Source organism: Lepisosteus platostomus, chromosome 28 (assembly GCF_059453375.1).
Source record: "Lepisosteus platostomus isolate fLepPlt1 chromosome 28, fLepPlt1.hap1, whole genome shotgun sequence".
NCBI classification, from domain to species: Eukaryota; Metazoa; Chordata; class Actinopteri; order Semionotiformes; family Lepisosteidae; genus Lepisosteus; species Lepisosteus platostomus.
This window is the reverse complement of record NC_142638.1, coordinates 4321202-4345278: the sequence shown is the minus strand read 5'-3', so window position 1 is coordinate 4345278 and position 24077 is coordinate 4321202. Positions and strand designations below refer to the sequence as shown.

Sequence of the window (24077 nt, the reverse complement as noted above, 5' to 3'; positions counted from 1 at the left end):
GGTGCAAAATGCTGTGATTGTTCCACAGTTTGTTGTTGCTTGGAAGTGGGGTGGGAATGTGGGGGCTGCTTGCTGATTTGATGACAGGGTTTGATACTTTTCAGGACAAGCCTGATTAGCTCACAAGGCCCTGTGCAGTGTTAGCAGAAAGTTAGTTCTGCTTAGAAGAGCTGACAGTGCAACACCAGTGCAGCGCTGAAGTAGTCCTGTGACAGGGTTTTATTATGCAGAAGTGAGCCTTGTGCAGCTTAGCCAGGGTACGCTTAGAGCCCTAATGCTCTGCCTCACCTGTCCTTGCTGATCTGTCATTCTTCTCTGCACTGTCCTGCCTGTTTCCTTCTTCTTTTCCTACAGAAGTTAAAGCTCAGGAGAGTCTCCCATTGCACTCGAATGTTGTAATCAGTTCCAGTGCCAACACTTGCTACATCTATATCGAGATGCGGACTGACACAATCAGTGGAGACAGTTAAATATAGAAGGCTGGAACAAGCCCAGTTTAGCAGGCTGATACAGGCTGCAAATCCCCCATGATCCCTGCACTTCCTTCCAGTTGTGCTGTTATTACTACTCCTCTCTTAGTTTCCAACACTCTCTGCACAGGAGGACCCCTTTTAAAGTAAAAATACAGTGTAAGAAACTTCAAATTAACATTTTATCGGTTTTCTAAATAATGATAAAATTGGTTCTGAAATATTGAGAATACAGTAAAGGAGAGCCTTTGCCATTGAGGCTTTCCCATTGACAAAGCTGTTCCCCTGGGTAAGAGTTTGATTTAACAAGCTGTTAAACTTGGGGTGATGAATTTCACAGTTTTTGGGGCCCCCCAGTATCCGGAGATTTTCTGTACACCCCCCAGCAAACCCAGATTTTTATTGAGGCGTAATTATTGAACTGAGGCTTGACTGATGAGGCCATGCTGAAGTGCTAGCTGGTACAATGCAGGGGCAATGCTGAGGTTGGCTGCTACACAAGGCAAAGCCGCAGTGCCCAGTGCCCACATCCAGCCTCGCGTGTAGGGTTGGGAAGTGGTGTCTCTGCTGCAAACCATCTGCTTCCTCCTGCTGTCTCCGTCTCTTCTCCCGTGGTAGCTGCCGAGAAACCTCCTCGCGCCTCGCTGTCGCCTCCCTTTCTCATCTTGATTTTTGTTCTTCTCTTGCTCGTGTGTTTTGTCTCAGCTTGCACTAACATCCATGCCTGGCAATCGCACTCACGTAAGTCCCCCGTTTTCTTCCGGTCTTAACCCCGCGCTCCCCTGAGATCTGAGCTTTGGCTGTGTGAGTTCGCAGTTTTGTCATCCCCTCTCCACCCCTTACCCCCCCCATCTTGATCTCGAAATCTCCAGATGTCTCAGTGAGAAGAATAACATTCAACACTTGACAGTCGTGTGAAATGGACCCAGTGCAGAATCTAAATCTGCACTCGTGTGTTGCTGACAGCATGAATCTTGTACCTCTTGACTGCAGTATCACCATCAGTCATGTATTGATTGCTCATCTAAATTATCTGCCTGGTATCTTATACTCCCCTTCCCAAAATAGTCATGGAGAAAGAGAGGTTAACATGCATCTTCCCTTTCCTAAGTGAGACGGAAGCTCAGTAGATTTTGGCCAGCGGTAGGTATGAAATCTGTCAGCAGGCAGTTGCTGTGGCCTGATGCCCAGTGTATCTGCCCAGAGTGCTGTCTCCTCCAGTATCACAAATAAAGATCAGATCTCAGCGCCAGTGAATCTAATTGTCTTGCTGGAAAGCCACAGTTCATATGGTCCTGCTCTGACAGGGGGGTTCTAGCAGGAGGTCATTGCCTGGCGCTGGGTATGCAAACTTCAGCATTTCTAGGTCAGGGTTGTTGGTCCTACAAAACTTAAAAGATCTTTATGAGTGCCGGTCGACTAATTAAGCATCTGCACAGGTAATTCTTTGACGTCTAAAGACATGAAAAGAAAGATTGGGCGTTGTGGTGTGGGACACTGCAGAGTTCGGAGCAACATTTTACCCTTAACTCATTCACAGAGCTAAGGTGTGTTTGATAGACTTTCTTTACCCTGCAGAGCCCCCTGCTGTCCGAGCAGGAGCACAGCAGACTGCTGGACATCAGGTAGTCCGCGATCTGAGCAAGAAGTGTTGGCAGGTTATTCCATATTCCACATTTCAGTATCATTTCTTAGTTTTACTGAAGCCTTGAAGTGAAGGAGATGAAATTAGATATACTGCTACCAAAGGAATATGACGTACATATACATTATAAAAAATCTTCCTCAGAAAATGTCTGCCTGTCAAATGGCAATGTAAGTTTTTTTCTCTAGTGATTTACAGTCTTAGACTAAAACCATTCTACAGTGTACTGTACGTTCTCAGACAAATAAATAACCTTGTCAAAGCAACCCAGAACATTTATACTGTTTGGATTTTGTCTTTGGATTTGATTGCTATCATAACACTAATAATAATGCAATAGTAATTTTAACAATAAACATAATATGTTGGTAAAATCGGAACCGACTAGTTCCAAATGTTGAAAAAAGCTCTAAAAATAAGCTCTAGATTTCACAAGAGGATGGTAAAAGTGTTCGGATGTGTGTTGCTTCTTGGATTAACAAGAAATTTCTCCTCAACTGCGAGCTGAAAAGTGTTTTCCACTAGTTGCAGGATCTAGCGTTTTCTCACCGACTCTGGCTCTCAGCTGCTGCCTTGATCCGCGCTGCTGAACGGGGGGAGTTTTGAAGGGCTGGTGTCAGGGCGGTGGATAATCTCACCTCAATCTGTGTGAATCCTGCCGGGGCCACTGGGCTCCATGGCTCCTGGGCTCCTGGGCTCCCAGGCTTAGGGCTGGGCTCCGGGGCTGGAGCTGGGAGTGCGCGGGTCTCTAACGCTCTCCTCCCTTCACCCCAGTGCGCTTCGCCCCCTACCGGCCTCCAGACATCTCCCTCAAGCCGCTGCTGTTCGAGGTGCCCAGCATCACCGTCGACTCGGTCTTCATCGGGCGCGACTGGCTCTTCCAGGAGATCGAGGGGCAGCTGCAGGGCGCCAACTCCAGCACCAACCGCGGCGTGGTCATCGTGGGCAACATCGGCTACGGCAAGACGGCCATCATCTCCCGGCTCGTGGCCATGAGCTGCCACGGCACGCGCATGAGGCAGATCGCCTCCGACAGCCCCCACGCCTCCCCGAAACGTACGCAATGGGGGATGAGGGGCACGGGCTGGGGGAGAGGCAGGGGGGTCTCGGGGTCTCGGGGCAGAGAACAATAACTCCCTGATGAAACCCAGCAGGAAGGAGACTCATCTTAAAGTCCATTGTAGGAAGGCAGGGAGACTTGAGAAGTGCCCCAATTCATGTTATTTCTTAGGAACGCAAAAGGGTACAAATATTGAGATGTGAGGCAAAGGAGCCCTTGCTTTGTGGTGATTTCTGAGGCTGACGAAGTTGCCAGTGCCCTGTAGATTGCCCTGTCTCAGCTGAAGCCTTGACCTTTTCCCCTAGATGGAGACGGAAGCAGGGACTTACCCCTGAGCCAGCCCCAGCCCACGCACCCCACCCTGGGTGGGGGCAGCTGCCCAGGGACTCCGGAGATGCGCAGGCGGCAGGAGGAGGCCATGAGGAGGCTGGCGTCACAGGTACTGGCTTCTTTGTTTTTTGCCTTGCTTTGTTTTTTTTCCATGCGCTCCTTTGTTTCTCCTCTTTTGCCTGTGTGGTCTGGACTGCCTGATTTACTGTTCCTCCCACAGTGTGCCCAGGAGGGCTGGGCGCAGGTGGGTGTCCTCTGGTTTAGCAGTCTGTCAGGACTCCAGTAAAGCAGTAGCAGTAAAGGCAGATCTTGAACTCTACCAGCTTATCAGCTTATCAGCTTATGCCAGAGGCCCAGGTTCAGCCCACAGCCACAGCTTGGGTCTGTGGCACAGGGATCATTTCCTTGACTTCGATGTTCATAAAATAGAAGAAATGATCCCCAGCAGTGAAAGGACAGCTCGCAGCCCGGAAACCAGAATCATGAGCAGCAGTACAATGGAGAGAGTGGACACTTAGCAATACCTTGGCATTTTTGTTGATAAACTTCGTTTTGGAGAAAACTGTAAACTGCCATTCTCTCAAAATGTCTAGATCAAGTCTACATTGTATTTTTACATAAATTGAGAATATTGAATACTGATTTATCTGTCCTGCAGATCTTTTAAAGATGTTTTATAGGATCGGTCTAGACATTCAGCATCACAGCCTGGCTTGGTTCTCTTACCATCTACAGCCTGGATCGGTGGAACAGAGTGGAGTCTCTAAGTAGCAAGAAAGTGGGCACTTGACAGTGTAGTCTCAAAGCATTTATTACGCGAGAACATATAAAAAGGGCAATAAATCCCTGAGTCCTGCTCACCCCCTCTGTAATCAGTGTGCTTTTTACCATCTGGATGCAGGATACAGTCCCTGCCTATGGAGACAAAGCTGGGCCGTTCCAGCTGCGTGCTGCTGAATTCTGAGTGCTGCCCTGTTCCTTTCTCCACCATTAAAAAAGGAGATGCTTAGATTCATGGACATGTCTTCCTACCTCCTTCCCCTTTTCACCAACTCTCTAAGAATGTATTACCCTGTTTTATAATACTATGGGGTAATGTAAATATATATAACACACAGGACCATTGACCTTGAACTCTTTAATCTTACTGGATGTGATTTGCTTTTGCTACAGTGGATGTATGAGGGATTGTGTTTTTTAAGTCTATATGTTTGCAGGCTGTGTTTTAATGTACCCAGACAAGTGACGTTCCTGTGGGGAAAATAAAGTTCTTCTCAGTTCTAAGTTTTAGCGGGGGATCTTTCCGGTCCAGAAGAGTCGTCTGTATATGCACTGTGTGCCCTGAACCAAGGAGAGCCAGCCATCTGGCACAGACACTGTTCCAGGAAGGACACACTCCATTGACTCCTGTCTGCAAATCTAATGCGCGCCCTTATTTCTGCTATATGCAGATAAAAAAAAATCCTTTGCACAGAGACCTAATAAAATATTTATACCTGCAGAAAGCAATTTCCAGCCAAGCCATTAGATCTTGTTAACACATTGCATAAATAATTGAGTCTTTTCTCTTTTTTTCTGCTTCCTTTGTTTAAGCTCTTTATCCCTTGGCAGTTAAAATTAGCATTTTATTATGATTCAGGTTTTTTTAAAATCTTTCTTGTTTCTCCCCAGAGCATGACATTAAAGTTTTGTCACTCTTTGTATTGAAATCCACTCTGAGGGAGAGTTTGCATCGGCTGTGTTTTTGTAACTGTTGAAATTAGCCTTCCTCCTCTCTCAGCCTGAGTACTTCATTCCTGCCTTTGAGAATAAATATTCTCTAATTAGAGTTGTTGAAAATTCTTGATGATAAGTAATATAATCAATATACGTGTAAATAAGGCTGCACAGATTACAAGTTGCGGTAAGAATTTGGTTTCTATGTACTGTTCTGCATACAAACCTCAGCCTAGACCATCAATCCATCAGTTTTCTAACCACATCAGCCAGTTCAGGGTCAAGGGGGAGCTCTAGACCATATGGAGCCGTTTTCCCTGAAACTAAATAACCTACCAGTATGTCTTTGGGAGGAAACTGGAGCACCCATAGGAAACATACAAACTCCACACAGGTAGCACCCCAGGGCTGTCCAACAGCAGTGCTTACTTGCGTCATTGTGTCGCCGGTTATCCTGTATATTTAAGTGTGCCCTGGGGGTGTGGCATGGCCTGGTGTGAAATTCTCTGTTCTTGCATGTCTCCTTTCCTGTCTCATCCAGTCCTCTCCTGCTTTCTCCTTTACTCATCGCCACATCCCCGGTCCCTGTGCCTGCCTGCCTGCCTCCTTGCCTCTTCCCGGCCGTGACCCTCTCCTCTCTCATTGCGCTCTTTGTCTCCCCCAAGGTGGTGGCGTACCATTACTGCCAGGCGGACAACGCCTACACCTGCCTGGTCCCGGAGTTCGTGCACAACGTGGCGGCCCTGCTCTGCCGCTCCCCGCAGCTCCTCGCCTACCGCGAGCAGCTCCTGCGGGAGCCGCACCTGCAGAGCCTGCTCAGCCTGCGCTCCTGCGTGCAGGACCCCCTGGCCTCGTTCAGGAGAGGGGTTCTGGAGCCCCTGGACGCGCTCTACAAAGGTCAGCGGCCCGGTCCCCACTGCCGTGCTGCCCACAGTCGCAGAGGTGGCGAACGTCGTCCTGCCATAATTAAACGAGCACCTCTAGCCTGGATTAGATACAGCTGGGCCACACGCGTCTGCTGTACAGCAGGGACAGATCCAGGCAATCGTACAGAAACCCGACATTTAATTTGTGGCATCTACATTCCCCTACAAAAAAATGTAAACCCCCCCCCTTGTTTTTTGCTCCTTTGAATGTTGCAGAGCTCTGTTTAGCCAGGATAATTACCTCTCTTTAGAGATGCATAGAATTCATACCTTGCTTTTCTTGGTTATAACACTTAAGTTTGCTCTGCATATAACAGTGCTATTTAGAGAGGCAGGCAGCCTGTTTATGGAATGAGCTGCAGATGGCCATGAGCAGTGCACCAGGCTGCACGAGCCGGAGTTGATGCCAGTCTGATTAATGCTCTCTTTTGCCATTTTCCTCATTTCAGAGAGGAAGATCGCAGACGAAGACCTCATTATCCTTATTGACGGGCTGAACGAGGCAGAGTTCCACAAACCAGATTATGGGGACACTATCGTCTCATTCCTGAGCAAAACCATCTCCAAGTTTCCTCCCTGGCTGAAGCTGGTCGTGACAGTGAGGACAACGCTGCAGGTATGGATCGGCCTGGCCCAGCTCTATACACAACCCAAGGGGGCTCTTTGCTGCATTTGGTTAATCCAGCAAACCCATGCAGACCAATATAACAGCATCCCCCTTAAAGCTGGTGGAGGAAATGCTCATTCTAATTAAAAAAAGAGGATCTAAAAGAAAAGGCCCCTTTAGAGTTATTACCTCCTATTCACCCACCCCTCCTGCCATGTTCTCCCTCTTCCCTATCTCCACAGGAGATCACCAAGCTGCTTCCCTTCCACCGCATCTCCCTGGACCGGCTGGAGGACAACGAGACTATCGACCAGGACCTGCAGGGCTACATCCTGCACCGCATCCACAGCAGCCCGGAGATCCAGAACAACATCTCGCTCAACGGCAAGATGGACAACACCACCTTCGGCAAGCTGAGCACCCACCTCAAGGCCCTGAGCCAGGGGTCCTACCTCTACCTGAAGCTGACCTTCGACCTCATCGAGAAGGGCTACCTGGTGCTGAAGAGCTCCAGCTACAAGGTGGTGCCCGTGTCCCTGGCTGAAGTCTACCTGCTGCAGTGCAACATGAAGTTCCCCACGCAGTCTTCCTTCGAGCGTGTGCTGCCCCTGCTCAACGTGGCTGTGGCCTCGCTGCACCCGCTGACCGACGAGCAGATCCACCAGGCCATCAATGCCGGCTCCATCCAGGGCACCCTGGAGTGGGAGGACTTTCAGCAGCGCGTGGAGAACCTCTCCATGTTCCTCATCAAGCGGCGCGATGGCACCCGCATGTTTGTGCACCCCTCCTTCCGCGAGTGGCTGATCTGGCGGGAGGAAGGCGAGAAGACCAAGTTCCTCTGTGACCCCAGGTGAGCTGGAGACGGGGTGCGAAGGATCCATTGGGAGAGGGGCAGAGACAGAGTCTTCCTGTGCCAGTAGGGTAGAAGAAGGACAAGCGAAGGTGATAGTGCCAGCAGTTTTATCACCCTGCAGCTCCCAGCTGGCAGCCCACTGAAGCTCAGCAGGAGGGAGCCTGGACCTCCTGGGAAAGCTGGGGCTGCTGCTGGAAGAGGTGTTAGTGGTGTTAGTGGGGCCAGTAGGGGAGCACTGTGGTCTGTGTGGGTCCTAATGCCCCAGTATAGTGATGGGGACACTATTTTGTAAAAAGGTGCTATCCTTCAAATGAGACTTAAAACCACGTTCCTGACCCTCTGAGGTCATTTATCAAAAAGAGTAGGGATGTTAACCCCAAATGTTCTCCCTGACATTTACCATTAATGGCATCTTAACAATCCCCATCTCTGAACTGGCTTCATCACTCTGTTCTCCTCCCCACTGAGAGCTGGTGTGTGGGGAGAGTACTTGTGCTCTTTGGCTGCTGTCCCATCATCCAGTTGGGTGGTACATACTGGTGGTGGTGGAGCAGAGTCCTGTAAAGTGCATTGTGTGGAGTGTCCAGAAAAGCACTATATATTAAAGATAATTGGTTCTGATTGGCAGAAAACCTGTTGTACTCCAGGCTGCTTTGAGGAATTTGAGGTGCAGTGGTCTGGATCTCACCTTGTTCTGCCCTGTGTGCAGCTGGAGCTCGTAGATTTTCTTCTGCCTGTCTTACCCCAGTTCTCTCTCTTGTGTCTCCTCCTCATCCCCAACAGGAGTGGACACACCTTGCTGGCCTTTTGGTTCTCTCGGCAAGAGGGAAAGCTGAACCGGCAGCAGACCATCGAACTGGGCCACCACATACTGAAAGCACACATCTTCAAGGCCAGTGGCGTCCCAGCAGCGCGCACAGAAATACAGCTACTAGCCCAAACACACACTTCCACAGACATAATGAGAGGCCCAGAATAATCCAACTTGACGCCTTGTCTCCTTTGTGCACACAGACGGAGTACCGGCTCGAACTGAAAATGTTTTTGCTGGCAGTTCAGCAGCGTATGGTTGCTAAGCCAACCAACAGGATCCCGGTGTGCCGCTGGACACTGTAGGGGTCGTTTAGAAACACTGCAATAGTTACATAAATTGAGGGTGTAGATACCACACAGAGTGCAGTAGAAAGCATAGAGGAATACCAGATACCACACAGAGTGTAGAAGCCTGCGGGCAGGATCTTGTGCTTTCATACATTCAGCATTGATTGCTATGAAACATTGGCTACTCCTGTTTTCTAAAGCGCCTGTCCTGTGATCTGTCCCATACTGCAGTTCTGCCTCCGTTCCATGTGTTCATGCCCACAGCCTAGCAAAGAGCTGTGCTTTTGCATCCCACTGCATACAGTGAGATTTGATGTTTTGAGTGTCTCCCATGTTCCTGATTGATTTCCTTTTCCTTCTACTTTGTTCTCGTTTCTATTGCATCACCAGTTAATACCATTGCTTCTCGTTATTATTCCATCACTGCAGGGCCTGAGCAAGAAGGTTGGTGTTTCCTCCTCGATCCTGCAGGGGCTGTGGGTGTCGTACAGCACAGAGGGCCTCTCGACTGCGCTGGCCTCCCTGCGCAACCTCTACACTCCAAATATCAAGGTACGGGGACACTGCGTCACACGTCTTCAGAGCAGTAGCCTTGAAAACGTGTCAGGGAGCAGCATGGAATTACCCTCTGCTTGTTTTTGGGTTGTTATGAGGAAAGATTCAAACAAAGATGCAAAACAAAGACGTTCAGCTGTCCATCAATGATTCCCTTTTCTGTTCCCAGCAAATCTATACTCACCACTATTGCTAAAGTAAACTAGTGAACAAGAATATCAGCTATTCTGAATCTGCTTCCCCTAGGTACAGTATGCTGCTGTCTTCTGTACAGTTGGGCCACAGGTGCTCCTGTCAAATTCAGAACACAGTTGTGTCAACCCTGTAATAAGAACACTTTACATGTTTGTGGTGTAGAACAGTGTAAAAGTGCATTGAGCGTTAGAAATGTTGCAAACCAGGGACAGTCGTTCTTTCCTACAAGCTTGTTTTGCTTGTTAAGTCGTTATTTATTCCCAGGATCTTGTCTAGATCTTTCTCAAAGAAAGCCAGGTGACAGCTACTGTACAAACCTTTGTCTGAAGACGTGCCCCATTTTCTCAGATTTCGGTGCTCTTCCATGTAGTTTCCACCTTGCTTTCCAATTCGAGTTTTGCTGTTTAGGGAGTTTGTCATGAAAATGATTTGGGAAAAAAATACAAGCAAACAAACTGAAACTAAGTAACAGAACAGGGATCCGTACGAGTTACAGGCTTTTATGGGACCAAAAATCACATTTTTTTCCCCGTCTCCTTATTTTGTGTGTGGGCAAGGAGGAGGCTGACTGCGAGTTTCCTTGCAGGTCAGCCGACTGCTGATCCTGGGGGGTGCCAATGTGAACTACCGGACGGAGGTGCTGAACAACGCCCCCATCTTGTGTGTGCACGCCCACCTGGGCTACACCGACACCGTGGCGCTGCTGCTGGAGTTCGGCGCCAGTGTGGACACCGCCTCCGAGAATGGCCTCACCCCGCTGGGATACGCGGCCGCCGCCGGGCACCTGTCCATCGTCACCGCTCTGTGCCGTAAGCGCGCCAAGGTGGGTGTGAGCACACACACGGAGCTCAGAATCAGTGAGAAGTGGGCAGCCTCACGGGGAAGTGCCGAACACGATCGGGGCACATCCATGATCCTCAGTCCCAGAGGACGGACAGAGATCAAACTGGAGAGGGCAGCAGGGAAATGATGGTACTGTATATAGTGTGACGGGACAAAACAGGCTAGGGCGTAGGAGCTGGGGAACAGTGATGATCACGGGAACAACAGATTAGACCTCTGTCATAATTAGGCTTATGAAACAGAAGGACTGGGAGATGCCATCTGGCTTGTCCATTAATGCCACCTGCTTGGCATGTAATGATCTAGACTTCTCTGGTTTTGGACCAGAGTCGGCTCACTAGTCGACTGTAACCAGGATTCCCCAAGCAGCGATTCTGACTCGGCTCCTGGCAGTTCATCAGGCCCTGAGACTTGCCAGGCAACAGCGGGCTTTCGGTCATGTCGGTCAGAAGCATGCCACTCAAAGCTCTCCTGTCAGGCAACATGTTGAAAAATAAATGCGGTCAGGGTGTATTGAAGGAGATTCTCCACATCTCTTTCTCTCCTGAGTGGGTGCCGGGGTTACTGTCGGAGAGCCCAGTCTTAAAACAGCTGGAAGCTCCAGTTTGGAGTAAAAGCACCTCTGAAGTGAGAGAGAGATGGGTTGTGTGTGAGTTGGGTGGCGCTGTCCTCCCGTGTTGCCTGTGTGTTTTCCAAGCCCCCTGTGCTGTGTGTTCGGACAGGTGGACCACCTGGATAAGAACGGGCAGTGTGCTCTGGTGCACGCTGCACTCCGCGGGCACCTGGAGGTGGTGAAGTTCCTGATCCAGTGCGACTGGACCATGGCCGGCCAGCAGCAGGGCGTCTTCAACAAGAGCCACGCCGTCCAGCAGGCGCTTATTGCTGCTGCCAGCATGGGCTACACTGAGGTAGGTGCACCGCTGGAGCCACTCATGGTGCTTGGCACAGCACAGCGGCAGTAACACACTCCAGAGCCGGGCAGCCGGAGCACTGAAACACCCAATCTGACCTTCGGCCTGTCCTGCTTGACTGGTTAACTGTGCCCGGAATCTCAGCCTTTCGTCAGCCGATTCCTGATTCATTGACAGAGAGGAAAGAAGTCCTCAGTCTTAAATGTAGTTTCTACTTGTGTGGTACTGTGGTACTCCACTAATTCTGTCCGTCCATTTTGAGCATTCACCCCTTAGCTTTACCGTTTTTTTAGCCATTAACCAACTCTTTTTTTTTTTTTTGGTCTGCAAATGTAAATATATGAAATACATAAAGCTCTATTTGTATTCATTAGTCCTGTTGTTTGTTCAATGGAACTTTTAAAACGAGACCTACCCCTTCTACTTGCTTGTTGACTTTCCCTCAGATCCTATTTCCCCTGAATCCTATTGCCATACAGATGATCATTTGGTTTATTATCATTTTCATAACCTTACAGGTGATAGAGGTAAGACTTAGTGGGCTGTATGTAATTGGTTTGGTTTTACCACTCTCCATTTTTATGAATGGGTGTCGTATTCCGGGATTGCGATCAGACCCTTCAGATCTCTAGCACCTGTAAAACACCTGCCTCTTCTGTGCTGTCAGATTGTCTCCTACCTACTGGACTTACCTGAGAAGGACGAGGAGGAGGTGGAACGTGCTCAGATAAACAGCTTCGACACCTTGTGGGGAGAAACAGGTAACAGACCCTGAAATAACTCTGTGACTTCAGTCACTATCTCTACTGCACCGGGAGAAACTCAAGGTTTACGTCTTCAGAGCTGATAATGTCCTGCTCAGCCTTATCTTTAAATTCTATTGCAAAACCTATCTGATCCACCAATCTACCAATAGGTTTCTGAACCCTGGCACAAGAAACGCAACGTTCAGACCTAATGGATTTAATCAAGTGTTTTAAACACATAGTGATGATCAAACACAAATACAGTAGTTGGGAATATTTATCTGAGAATCACAGTATGCTTTCAGTACAAATTAGGACACATTGTCAAAATGAAAACATCACAGAGATAGTGTTGGGCATGACTTTCCTACAACAGAATCCTGCAGCATTGATAAATGTACAGTATAGACCTGTTCTGCCTCTTAATAGATGGATGCAGAATATTCTGCCAAACATCCTGTTGGCTGCATTCACGAGTCAGTCTCACAGGTGTTGGGTTAGGACTGAAGGCTGGCCACAGCAAGACCTTCTTAGTCATGCCGTAGTAATCCTAGTACTGTGTGATCTTGCATTGACATGCTGGAAAATCACATTGACCATTCCAGTTTCCAGCTTGTAGGAGTAGAAAAACCATTGGCTCAAGGACTTTGTTAATGTATCGCTGAGCATTAAATTGCCCTCCAGCTGTGCCAAAGGCATTCTTGTGTTAAAGGCAATGGCCTCCCCACATCATCAGACTTCCCCCCCTCAAAGCTTATCCTGGCATAATTTATCGAAACACTCCACCGCTATGTCTCCACAGTCTCCTGTCAGGTTTATTGAGCACAAAGCAGAATTAATTTGTGAATAAAACAGTCCGCCACTCTCTCTGCCACTTTACAGCAGATGGTGATTTCGTATCTTAGTTGCCAACATTGCTCCTGCACAGCCTCTGAGCACATACAGTAGATCATTTTCATGCAGGACTGCAAATTACAGTCATGCGGCAGATGCACCAGTTATTTTTTCCTGGAGTATCTTATGCTACAACCACTGCAGTCTGAAAATGATTATGCAGTTTGATCCAATGGATGTGACAGTCCTGGGCTGGTACTGTATATTGACTCTCTGCCTCCATGGACATGGACTGTCTATTAATGAGCCAGCTTCCTCGTTTCTCTGCTGATTGTTGAAGAAGACCATCTCATTTTAACCTGGCAGCTATTATCCAATTAGCAACCAGGCATTTGTGGTTACTCAAGCAAGGCATGGTTGTATCTTTCTGTATTCTTTCATTAATTTCAGCTCGCTTCGGCTATTTTAAGTCAATTACTAAACACCTGACACCTGATCACAAGACTAGGGCTCAGTATTTTAACCCAATGAAATAATGATTTTTCAGAATTTTATCCCCGTTAACAGTGCTATTCAACTCATGAATAAAACTATTAAAATCATCAACTCACTCTTTTAAATGTAAATAGCATTACATATATGTTCTCAGTAATCTACATATGTGAAACAAACTTGCCTTTTCATTGTACATAAGTGTATCTCCTACTCTTGGTCGGTTAGACTCAAACACTAGATCATTAAAACCTGGTCTTTAGGTACCTGGCCCAAAGGGAACTAACTCTCAGGTTTCCAGATGGCCTCAGCCACAGATGCCTACTCTTTCAATTATTCAGGTCCAATTCCACACAGATCCCTTGAGTTTTTGACAAGTGTTGAATACCTTGATCTACGTCTTCTAGGATACGTTTCCCTGTGAGTTTTTCTTAGTAATATATAAAAAATGAATTTTTCAGTTCTCGATTCACAGGAGCTTTGAGCCCAAACCTTTTGCATTTGCTGCACCTTCTTCAGGGCCACTTGTAGAGACGAAGACAAGGGTAGCAATTTTTTTCCATTTCTGCGTTTGGCAGATAGTATGATGGAACGGGTGAAGCCGTGAGCCTATTTCTCACGATCACACTTCTCCCTTTTCCCTTCCTGGGAGTGAGGAGACAAATGGTCCTCCTTTAAAATTTAATTATACACAGTTTAAGTGCTGGCATGTTAAGTGCTGTGAATGGAGGAAATCGGCCCTCCAGTAGAGATCATTCATCAGCTCAGGCCTCAGAGTCTTCCTGATCTGTCACTGAACCGGATGTGTGTGAGGCCTCTGATTAGTAACCTGTAGCTTGTCTCTAAGAATGCCTTTGCACCTGAGGGTGTTTCCCGCTTCAACACTATTGTAATCCCTGTCCTCCTCTCCCCAGCGCTCACAGCGGCAGCCGGGCGCGGGAAGCTGGAGGTGAGCAGGCTCCTGCTGGAGCAGGGGGCGGCCGTGTCACAGCCCAACCGGCGCGGGATCGTCCCCCTGTTCAGCGCCGTGCGGCAGGGGCACTGGCAGGTGGGTGAGGCGGGGAGGAGGTGGGGGGGGGCCCAGACCGCGCGCCGGTCGCTACCCGCCGCGGCCACCGGGCCGGAGGGTGGGGTGAGTAACACGGCGCCTCGCTCTCTCGCTGGGTTTCAGATTGTAGACCTGCTGCTGACTCACGGCGCCGACGTCAACATGGCGGACAAGCAGGGCCGCACGCCCCTCATGATGGCCGCCTCCGAGGGGCACCTGGGCACCGTGGAGTTTCTGCTAGCACAGGGTGAGCTGGCCCGGGCGGCCCACAGGCACAGACATGAGCGTCTCCAGTTTGATTCTCAAAGTAGCAGACATTTACTGAACCATTGTTTTCAGACCAGGGCTGGTTTATTCCCTGAGAGACTCATCCCTTTAAATTTAGCTTTATATTAGCTTTATAATGTAGCTCTATCTAAATCAGCGTCCCTAAATGCACTGTATGTTAAACCAGCAGTAATTGTAAATAGCGTTTCACAGTCAATTTATTAAGAATTTGTTTGCAAAAGACCTTTGCTGTTCTATAACCCTCATCTTAATATATTACCAATAATCATCTTAATACATCCCAGTAATCACTGCTCTCATGCTTTAAAGACAAAGGAGCCCCCAGGAATGCAGCAGAGCGTCACCCCTGAAATTGAACCCCGTGTCTCTCACCCCTTGCCCCTCCCTGCAGGCGCCTCCCTGTCTCTGATGGACAAGGAGGGTTTGACCGCTCTTAGCTGGGCCTGTCTGAAGGGTCATCTGGCCGTGGTGCGGTCCCTAGTGGAGAGGGGGTCAGCCACTGACCACGCCGACAAGAACGGGCGCACCCCACTCGACCTGGCCGCCTTCTATGGAGACGCAGAAGTGGTGAGTGGGCCTCCCTTGCTCCGCCGTCGGTGCTCGGCACGCTCTCCCTCGCCCTTAAAGACCACCTTCTGAGCTGCAGCCACAGTCCTGTCACAAATGAGATGTGTTAAGTTTTGAAAACGATGAAGCGTGAAATACATTCTTGAGGCTGTTTGTGAAAATTTGCCTTGATAGGCACCAAACTGAGGCAACAAATACCAAGAGAACCTGGGGATTATTTCAAAAGGAACTTTATACATACAGTTCTGTACTGTATGCACTGTGCAAACGTCATTTAAAGAAATCCATCTCCTACAAGACCTGCTCCATTTCTATGTTTTTTTTTTAATTTATGGTTATCAGACCTTGATGTTCAGGCTCTGCACAGTGGAGGTGCAGGGTGAGTTGAATGTCTTTTGCGTGTATAAATACGTAAGCGATCTGGCTAGGAACCAAACGGCGCGGTGTGATTTTATCACAACCCTGCCCCTGCAGAGATAGGAGCAGTACTTACGGTATCTGACAGCCCGCTGACTTTGCCGTTAACCGGCCCTGCGTCGCCCGTGCCCCCCCCCCCTCTGCAGGTGCAGTTCCTGGTGGATCACGGCGCGATGATCGAGCACGTGGACTACAGCGGCATGCGGCCCCTGGACCGGGCCGTGGGCTGCAGGAACACCTCCGTGGTGGTCACCTTGCTCAAGAAAGGAGCCAAGATAGGTAGGATGGACAGGTGGACCGAGGGGCAGGGAAGAGGAGGGCTTAGGGGAGGCTGGCGGGTTGGGTGAAACACTGCAGGGCCAGCAGGGGGACCGACTGACAGTCCAGGCTGTGTAGAAGTAGCTCAGCGCTTGAGTTCCTTCCTCAGTGAGGAGCACTTTATATTACGTGACAGATCTTCCGCCAAATTAAATAAAAAAACGTGTTTTGATCTTTGTGCAGCTCACGACATCTGACTATTCCTCGTGCTCTGCATCTCGCACAACTGAACAATTTTACGGGATTTCTTTTGCTTTCACTTACCGTGCGGGTGGGCTTGCCGTGGGCCAAAAAAAAGACAGAACTTAAGACAGGTCAAAGAACGGACCTCATGCACCTACAGTAGTATTCACCTGGTTTGACTGGTGGGACTTTCCAGAAACACAGTGCACACTTGTCACTTGAATCTGGGTCTTTCCTAGGTCCTGGGAAGGTCCTGCTCCCACGGAAATACATACAAAAAAGCAATTAACGATTGCTATAATACTGCCTCACGCGTGGGACTGATTGTCAATAGCAACTAAAGCAGTTTAAAGTATTCCATTAATTAAAATAAGGATTGTTTAAGGTCGAATTGTCCTCTGTGTTCTTAAGATGTGAAAACTAATTTCACAAAGACAACTTCACAGCAAGTGGAATGAATAGAAGTACCACCCACAAGTGCCTGTGAAGATGGAGTGCTTGCGTTCTCTTAAATCTCCACCAGGATTGTAAGACGTTAGCTGCTTTGCAGAGTGTGCACCTGCAGGCCATGTATACATGCTGCTTGGTGATACACCGATTTTGTTTAGTTAAAAGTCTGTAAATAACATTGCAGACTAGTGCAGCAACACACTGGAAAGGGAATGACGGTTTGTCACACGATCGGGAAAGCCTGCCGGAGAACTGTACTCCTGAACTGGAGAGCAGTCAGGTAGAGCAGTGTGTTCCTAGAAGGATGATGTTCCAAAACATTGGAAGAACGTTGGATTTTCAGGAGAGCACCTGGGGCGTGTTTTAATCCAAGCTGGTTGTCCCTGGTTTTGTTGTGAAGGCAGAGTAGGTTACTTCATGGAATCCCGAGGGAACACCGGAGAATTGTGACCCCAGACCCCAGGGGCCAGCCCGTAACCCAGAGGCTGAAAGCCGGGGAAGGGTTTTGGGTCCGTACATCCTTGCGTCCTCTCGGAGAGCGCCGAGCTGCCCGTAGGGTCCCCCGATCCCACGAGCCGCTCCGGCTGTGTGCCTGGCAGCGCCCCCCACTCCGCGCGGCTCTGACTCCGCGGCCTGCTGCGTGCCACACTCCCTCACACTGCTTTGTCTGTGGGCTTGCTCCTCTCTGACAGCACAGCACTCCCCGACAAAACACCCTCCTTTCCAGGTTCATTGGGTCGTTTAAGCTGGCTTTGAGCCCTGATTAATTGGTTTTTTGTCCAGAGGTTGAGGAGTTTCTCCTTTTCTCGTGGTAATTGTCGATTCATAAATAGGTTATTGAATGCATTTATTGATTGTTAAAATGAAACCTCCCTCAAACAATTTAAGTTAATACTGTACACGGTGGGAGTCTTTTTAGCTTTAGAAAAAAGGAGGGTGAGGTGTTTGAACACCCCTACTTTTTATTTTGCCTAAATACAAAAAACACCTCAGATGTATAATTAGTTTTACAAGGTCAGGAACATAGTGAAAATGACTAAGTGTTTGTCTTGCTTAATCCATACAGTACAATTATGCAAATGAGCCCCTGTAGGGTGGTTGATTCTGGTGTCCTGTGTACAGCAGCAATGCACTGTCAACATCAGGAGGGAGCAGGAGCAGCCCTGTTGATCTGTATCTGTGTTTTTCCCTCCGGCAGCCATGTTTGTTTCAGAGCAGGTTCTCTTTGTTGCTGCTGCTGCTGCTGCTGTTGTTGTTGGGGTTTTTTTCTTTTTGCTGACGCTGCACTTGCCTTTTTTTAACCACCCCCACCCCCCACCCTCCCCCCAAGAAAAGACTACCTGCTTCTCACGTCTGCTTCTTTTCTTTGTTTTGTCCTTCTTCCTCTTCCTATTTCTCTCTCTTTCTCTCTTTCATTGTGTTTGGTTTGCATTGTTCCACTGTTTTATTCCTGCCACGGGCCCCGCCCTCACCCCGCCCTCTACCCCGCCTCCCCCTCCTGACCCCACCCCCCGGACCGCCCACTCCGCCGTTGTCCCGCCCACCCTCCTGCTCAGGCTGTCAGACTCTGCCCAGTCGGCCTCGAGGTAAGCCAGGCCTCCAGCGTCACTCTCAGCCAGGCGCTCTGACATTTTCTATTTCTGTGTGTCATGTTCCAGGCAGGTCCTATCAAAACATTCCCTCACTCAATAGTAGCTCCCCTGGTATCGCGGCCCCTTCTGCCCAGGGCTGCAACTGTGTTTGGATGCCGGAACACAACACATGTTCATCCCCATCCACCCCACCCCCCCGTCCCCCGTCCCCCGTCCCCCGTCCCCCCCTCCCCTGCTGCTTGTCTGCTTTGCGGCTGCAGGCTGCCCTGCGAAAAAGCAATTCCTGTGGCTTGGAAAGCGTATGTGCGTGATCCCGAGTCCATCATCGGGAGAGGTGCAAACTCACACAGCACAGTCCAGCCTCTTGGCCTGGTCAGCGGTATTACAGCTGCGGCAGCAGCTGCAGAAGTCCTAGAGGAAAACAAGACAATGAATTTTTGTACAAGACCGTTCAATAAGCTGCATTCATAGGTTCATCAATATGTGGAATCAAGAAAGACCGCGGTCACATCTGAAATACCGAAGTATGATAAACCAACTCAGACAATCCCTTATCTAAACATGAGTGGCTATTACTGTAGGTCCTTGCTAATGACCGGGAAGATGACATGTGGAGCAGAATCAACAAGTGACACAGCGGGTACTGGAGCAAGAAACCCTTGCCTTCCAGATGTGTGCGTGTCCACTTCAACTGCCACGTGTCCTACAACTCCGAGAAACTTCCATTTTCTCTCGCCTCCCGGGGGACGATTTTGAAGGGTCCCTCAGAATTCAGGCCGCTGTGTAAGGGGTGCTGGTTGGCCAGTAGGAGGTGCTACTGGGCCAGAACTTCCAAACCAGCGCCTCAGCATGGTGAGCAGGGACACCCTGCTGTAACAGGTGCCCATGCTTTTCAGGAGACTTTATACCAAGGTCCTAACAGCTTGTGGTCATGAAAGATCCATGGGCACTGCCTATGAGTGTGTTAACCACAGCGGCCCAGCTAACTTCCACTCTGGACTGCACTACCTGGCCTACTTAAAGCTCCCCTTAACTCAGTTGATGAAAAAACGTCTCACTTCTCTTCTTGATCTGCTTTGCAGTGAGGCTGCTGGTGCAGAATGACTCAGAAGCATCACAGAGTTGGCTGCTGCACTTTAATGCTACTGTATATGCAAAGCAGTCTGGGATTGACTGGGATAACAAACACTAGAAATATAATTGCTCAATTATGAAAAAATAACAATGAAACTCAGACAGCAATGTGTGAGAAAATAGCTTGAACCCTGGAGTTTTAAGCTCTCATGTTTGTGAACAGCAGCAATGCTCTCTCTGTGAATTCAATTGTGTATGAGCCTTTGCAATTCTAAAGTCAATTCAATTTACAATTGATTCGGCTAATTTTATTTTTGAGTTTTAATTTTTGTAACAAATGGAATATAAGCAACCTTATTTACTTCGTGCCTGGCGGCTGGAGGAGAGTCCGAATGGATTAATGCGTACACAGCTCTTATTTATACCAGATCAGTTGAAATTTTTTTATAGTGTTGAGTTTATACTGAATTAAAGATGTCTCAGTGCAGCGTGTCAGACAATAAAAAGCAATCACTTCCACTTAAGCAGCTTGCTTCACACTAGCAAGTCTTGCATTAAAAAAGAAAGATTCTCATAGGATTAAAATGTTTCCTTATTTTCCTTCTAAAATCGTAAACCTAAGGCTTGCCACGTTTGACTGGTGGTTATGAGCGTTTTCCTTAAAAAGCAGAGATAATTAGCATTTGGGATGCAAATCAAGGGATACCGTGTACGGAAAAAAACTGGTGTCTTCACAATGCAAAAAGAAGGGAAAAAGTGGTGCAGATTTAGCAAAGCAGGAAATGGCCGTCAGTGCTCTCCAGCTTTTCCCTTTGGAACTTAACACATTGACCTGTCGCCACTTGCTCACGGCTGTTTAGGTGGTGGGCCAGCAGCTGATAGGCTGGCTAGTCTCTTGGCCTGGGCCCCTGCCACTTCCCTCCAAGATCCCCGTCAGCATTAGAGCTATGCGGTGCTCGGTCCCACTGGGCTCCTCCGTCGTAGCTCTAATGCTGACTGGGATCTTGGAGGGAAGTGGCGGGGGCCCAGTGCCCACATTTAGACTCCGAGCGAGAGCTGTTGGGACTGGGGGTGAACTGATGAGTAGACCGCGTCTAGTGTGATGCCTGTAACAGCACATCAAGAGGGGGAGCGCATTTGTGATAAAAGACGAGTCTGTCACACTGCTGACCTAGACAGACCCCTGGTGTCTTTGTCCAGAACAATTCTCCTCTGCAGCAGGCACCCCCAATCGCCCACCCTGCACCTCTCTTCTTCCCTTGTTTTCTTCTTAATTTTGCTCGTTTTGTTTTTCTTTCTGTGAAAGTTCTCTTCACCGTGATTCCAAGACACCCTGCATTCTCTTGTTTTTTTTTTTTACCCATCATGCATCCTGTACGCCGCAGGTCCCGCGACATGGGCGATGGCCACGTCTAAGCCCGACATCATGATCATCCTGCTGAGCAAGCTCATCGAGGAGGGCGACAGCTTCTACAAGGTGAGACACCTCTCGGCTTGTCCCCACTGGCGGTCTGCCAGCAGGCCAGGATATCCTTCAGTGATTACAGGACAGCCTTCAAAACAGATTTCAGATGAACTGTTCCACATATTTCTTCATCCCTTGACTTTCTGTATGTATTGTTGCTAGATTTGTGCCTAATGGTCTTTACGGTATAGCACAGAACTCTATATACACCCCCTTTAATCATGTGTTTATCTGTTGATGTCTTTACATTAATGTGTCTCCAGCTAATTCGGTACACTAGAGTGAGATGTATTTCACACATCAAGCCTCAGTGAGGCTCTGATGTAACGTCCAGGTACTGTGAGTGCTCTTGATTGGGTTTTCTGTGGGGTGTGAAGATGATAACAGAGGTCTCATAAATATGTCCCCTGTTCATACCCATTGTCCAGCCTGTATTAAGTTTGTGTGGGGAGCAGCACACACACTCTTGAGAGCTTACATCTCTCTTCTGTCTTCCTGACTAATACTGGGAAGTATCTAAGGAGACGATGTGGGCAAAACTAAAACCATGAATGCTAGATTTATGTTTTAAAAAAAAAGAAGGCTATAGACTTAGAAATAGTCTTACTGTTTATGTAGGACCTGCTATGGACTGGCATCCCATCCAGGGTGTATCCTGCCTTGTGCCCGTTGCTTGCTGGGTTAGGCTCCACCTAACCCATGACCTTGTACTGGAAAAAATGGTTTAGAAAATGGATGGATTTATGTAGGACTGCAGCACATTTCTTGTTTGTTAGACCAGTGGCTGTCTAACAAACAGAGTCATAATGAACTGAAGCTACATGTATTTTGCTTAGAGCACATAGCAATATCCCCATCTGCTGGTGAAAATTCATCACTAGCATGAGTGCCGTCCTATGTTTGTTAAATATAGGAAATAACTTAAGAGCTTTGTAGAATATCCTGTTTTAGCTGCTGCCCACTGTGCTTGAAATAAGTTATTTTTATAGTTTCCTCTTTGAAGAACAGATGGTCTAAATTTAGTACTGCTAGTACTAGCAGTTGTGGGAAGATTTACCATGCTTAGGCCTAGCAATATACAAGAATGCTGAACAGCTGTCTGTACATGTTAATTATGTCTGGGTTTTAATAATAATGTACATAAGTTTAAATGTGTGTGAGTGTGTATATCCACTTGCGTGATAAACTCACACACTTTTAGCCTGCTTTTAAAGGGCCAGTATCAGTTCTACACGTACTGTGTCTTTCGTCTGAAAACAGACTTAAATGAAAACAGAGGATGGTATCGGTAGATAATGGACGACATAGAATCCAATTATTGCTGGTTAAAATCAAATTGGAAAGTAAAGGCAATGCAACTGTGACAAAACTCCAAGCACAAAGCAAATAGGCACAATTGGTGACGTGTGCATCCCAGTCAGGGCCCGATGCAGGCCAGGAGGCCGATGTCTGTAATGTGTATGTGAAGGAAAATGGCACACAAGGTTTTTAAAGCCCCAGAATGACCGCCCCTGGGCTCAGTGTGCAGGTTTGCAGCAGTGGTGCCAGTGTGTCAATGCCTGCCCTGTCACTTCTCCCTCCTGTCGCGTCCCGTGCCCGCTGACCTGCGTGTCTCTGCGTGCCGCAGAAGGGGAAGGTGAAGGAGGCGGCGCAGAGGTACCAGTACGCCCTCAAGAAGTTCCCCCGGGAGGGCTTCAGCGAGGACCTCAAAACCTTCCGGGAGCTCAAGGTGTCCCTGCTGCTCAACCTGTCCCGCTGCCGCCGGAAAATGAACGTGAGTGGGTTCTGGGTTCTGGGTCCTGGGTTCTGGGTTCTGGGTCCTGCGCCGGGGGTGGGGGTGGGGGAGGCGGGACATGGCGGCAGACCAGGCCTGTTTCAGACTCACCCCACTGTGAACATCACAGAAATGATTGGAATAATGACAATTTTTAAATGGTCCGGGTTCGGACCAGAAGGGGCAGAGGGCGGGAATGGGTCTGGAATCATTTCCTCTTCTTCGTGCCGTCCGTGGATTTTAGATTAACATGCTGAAACCGTCCGGAGAAACTTCTCACCCTGAGCTCAGGAACACACAGTAAGCAGCCTCATGCAAACAACAGCCCAAAGTGCAGCAGACTGGCTGAAGAGTTTGATCATTGCTCAAAATATTAGAATAAACCACTAAATTAATGAGGACTACATTAATAGTTTATATCCTCCATGTGCAATTTTCACTAAAACTGTTTAACAGATGTTAATTGCTTCTTTATAAATAGTGCCAAATACAGAAACTGTAAATGATTTACAGCATGTTCATGCTCTTATTAACTACTGAGTAAAACTGGCCTGTGTATATTCCTTTGCTGGTGTTTTGATTTTAGCAAACTTTTCATATTGTGTGTCCTTGAGCATACTGTGTGTATTCCTGCACTCCTGAGATAGTACTGCACATACGTTTAGAGTGCAATCAAAAAAATACAAGTTTCTGGTCCTAAATAAATGTATATTATTTGCAAATGCAAAACTTTTACATTTCATACACTGCCAGCACCTCTGTAAGGTTTGCATGTTTTTCCTCAAGGAAAGACAACATATTGATGAAACAGGGAAAAGTAAAGGAGACTCAAGATTCTTATTGTTCCTAGTCACTCCTTCAGATTTACAGGACATTTTCAGGACATTGCCCCTGTGCAAAGCAGTACCCTGTAAGCAGGTCAGGGGCAGGAAACAGGGCCTCTCTAGGGTGTGCATTAGTAGGCCAGGCTCATTGAGCCCTTGGAGAAATAGAAGCTCCTGCTCCTTCATGGGCGCCTGCAGGCTTTGAGTGACATCAGCAACAGATTCATCTCTACTGCAGTCAGCACTAGCTCTCCTGTCAGGTGCTGCGGAGCTCACAGTGTGTCAGAAGGCAACTGGCTCAGCACAGCTGCCCCCTCATTCCCCCCAGGATTCATAGCAGGGAAGCCAGCTATTAAACAGTTATCAACCCTGAACAGGGTGGGTATATATTGCTCTGGAGACTAGCGCTGAAGCTTGCTTCATCCAGCGGAGCCTGTCAGGCTGTGCCTACTGGGTTCTGTACTCCTGTTGCTCAGATTCCAGTAGCTGAAAGGAAAGGTCAGGAATGATGGAGCCTGAATTTGAGTTTTAGCAGGCCGGCAGTGTCTGATCCTCCGCCTTTTCGGATTCAGATGCTGCTGTGGGATCCTTCCTGGCTCAGTAGTTCCTGACTTCTTGCACTTGATGCATTAGCTTCCAATTTTTTTTTTGCACCACAGGTGTTTGTGCTGTCGTTTTTTTACCCTGCTTCTCCCTTACTGATCACTTACAATATATGTGGAACAGGCAATCAAGACATAATTGTCCTCCGAAACCTTGAAACGCCCAGTGAAAATTGATATGTGCAAATGTA

At 48.3% G+C, this 24077-nt stretch overlaps 1 protein-coding gene and 1 long non-coding RNA gene across 17 annotated transcripts in view; one reads left to right on the top strand and one right to left on the bottom strand.

The window, feature by feature from the left end:
* LOC148638614 (protein TANC2-like) overlaps nt 1-24077 on the top strand; it is a 224060-nt gene that overhangs the window by 187742 nt on the left and 12241 nt on the right. For 13 of the 16 annotated variants that reach the window (XR_015930926.1, XM_088622749.1, XM_088622750.1 and 10 more), the window contains 18 exons: nt 1176-1211; nt 2890-3171; nt 3481-3614; nt 5887-6118; nt 6597-6763; nt 6997-7604; nt 8391-8499; nt 9138-9260; nt 10045-10281; nt 11024-11209; nt 11880-11973; nt 14199-14332; nt 14456-14579; nt 15012-15187; nt 15751-15883; nt 18112-18141; nt 20607-20698; nt 22314-22460. Coding sequence is in view for 15 of the 16 variants with exons in the window: in XM_088622749.1 (XP_088478875.1) it covers nt 1176-1211; nt 2890-3171; nt 3481-3614; nt 5887-6118; nt 6597-6763; nt 6997-7604; nt 8391-8499; nt 9138-9260; nt 10045-10281; nt 11024-11209; nt 11880-11973; nt 14199-14332; nt 14456-14579; nt 15012-15187; nt 15751-15883; nt 18112-18141; nt 20607-20698; nt 22314-22460 (3044 nt within the window). In the remaining variant the exon portion in view is untranslated. The remainder of the gene's footprint in view (nt 1-1175; nt 1212-2889; nt 3172-3480; nt 3615-5886; nt 6119-6596; nt 6764-6996; nt 7605-8390; nt 8500-9137; nt 9261-10044; nt 10282-11023; nt 11210-11879; nt 11974-14198; nt 14333-14455; nt 14580-15011; nt 15188-15750; nt 15884-18111; nt 18142-20606; nt 20699-22313; nt 22461-24077) is intronic. The other 3 variants (XM_088622755.1, XM_088622752.1, XM_088622756.1) reach the window with 3 other exon arrangements.
* Nucleotides 15152-18095, bottom strand: LOC148638615 (uncharacterized). The gene is made up of 3 exons (XR_015930928.1): nt 17896-18095; nt 16276-16358; nt 15152-15274 (listed from the first exon to the last, which is right to left on the bottom strand). It is a non-coding gene; the product is annotated as an uncharacterized LOC148638615 (long non-coding RNA).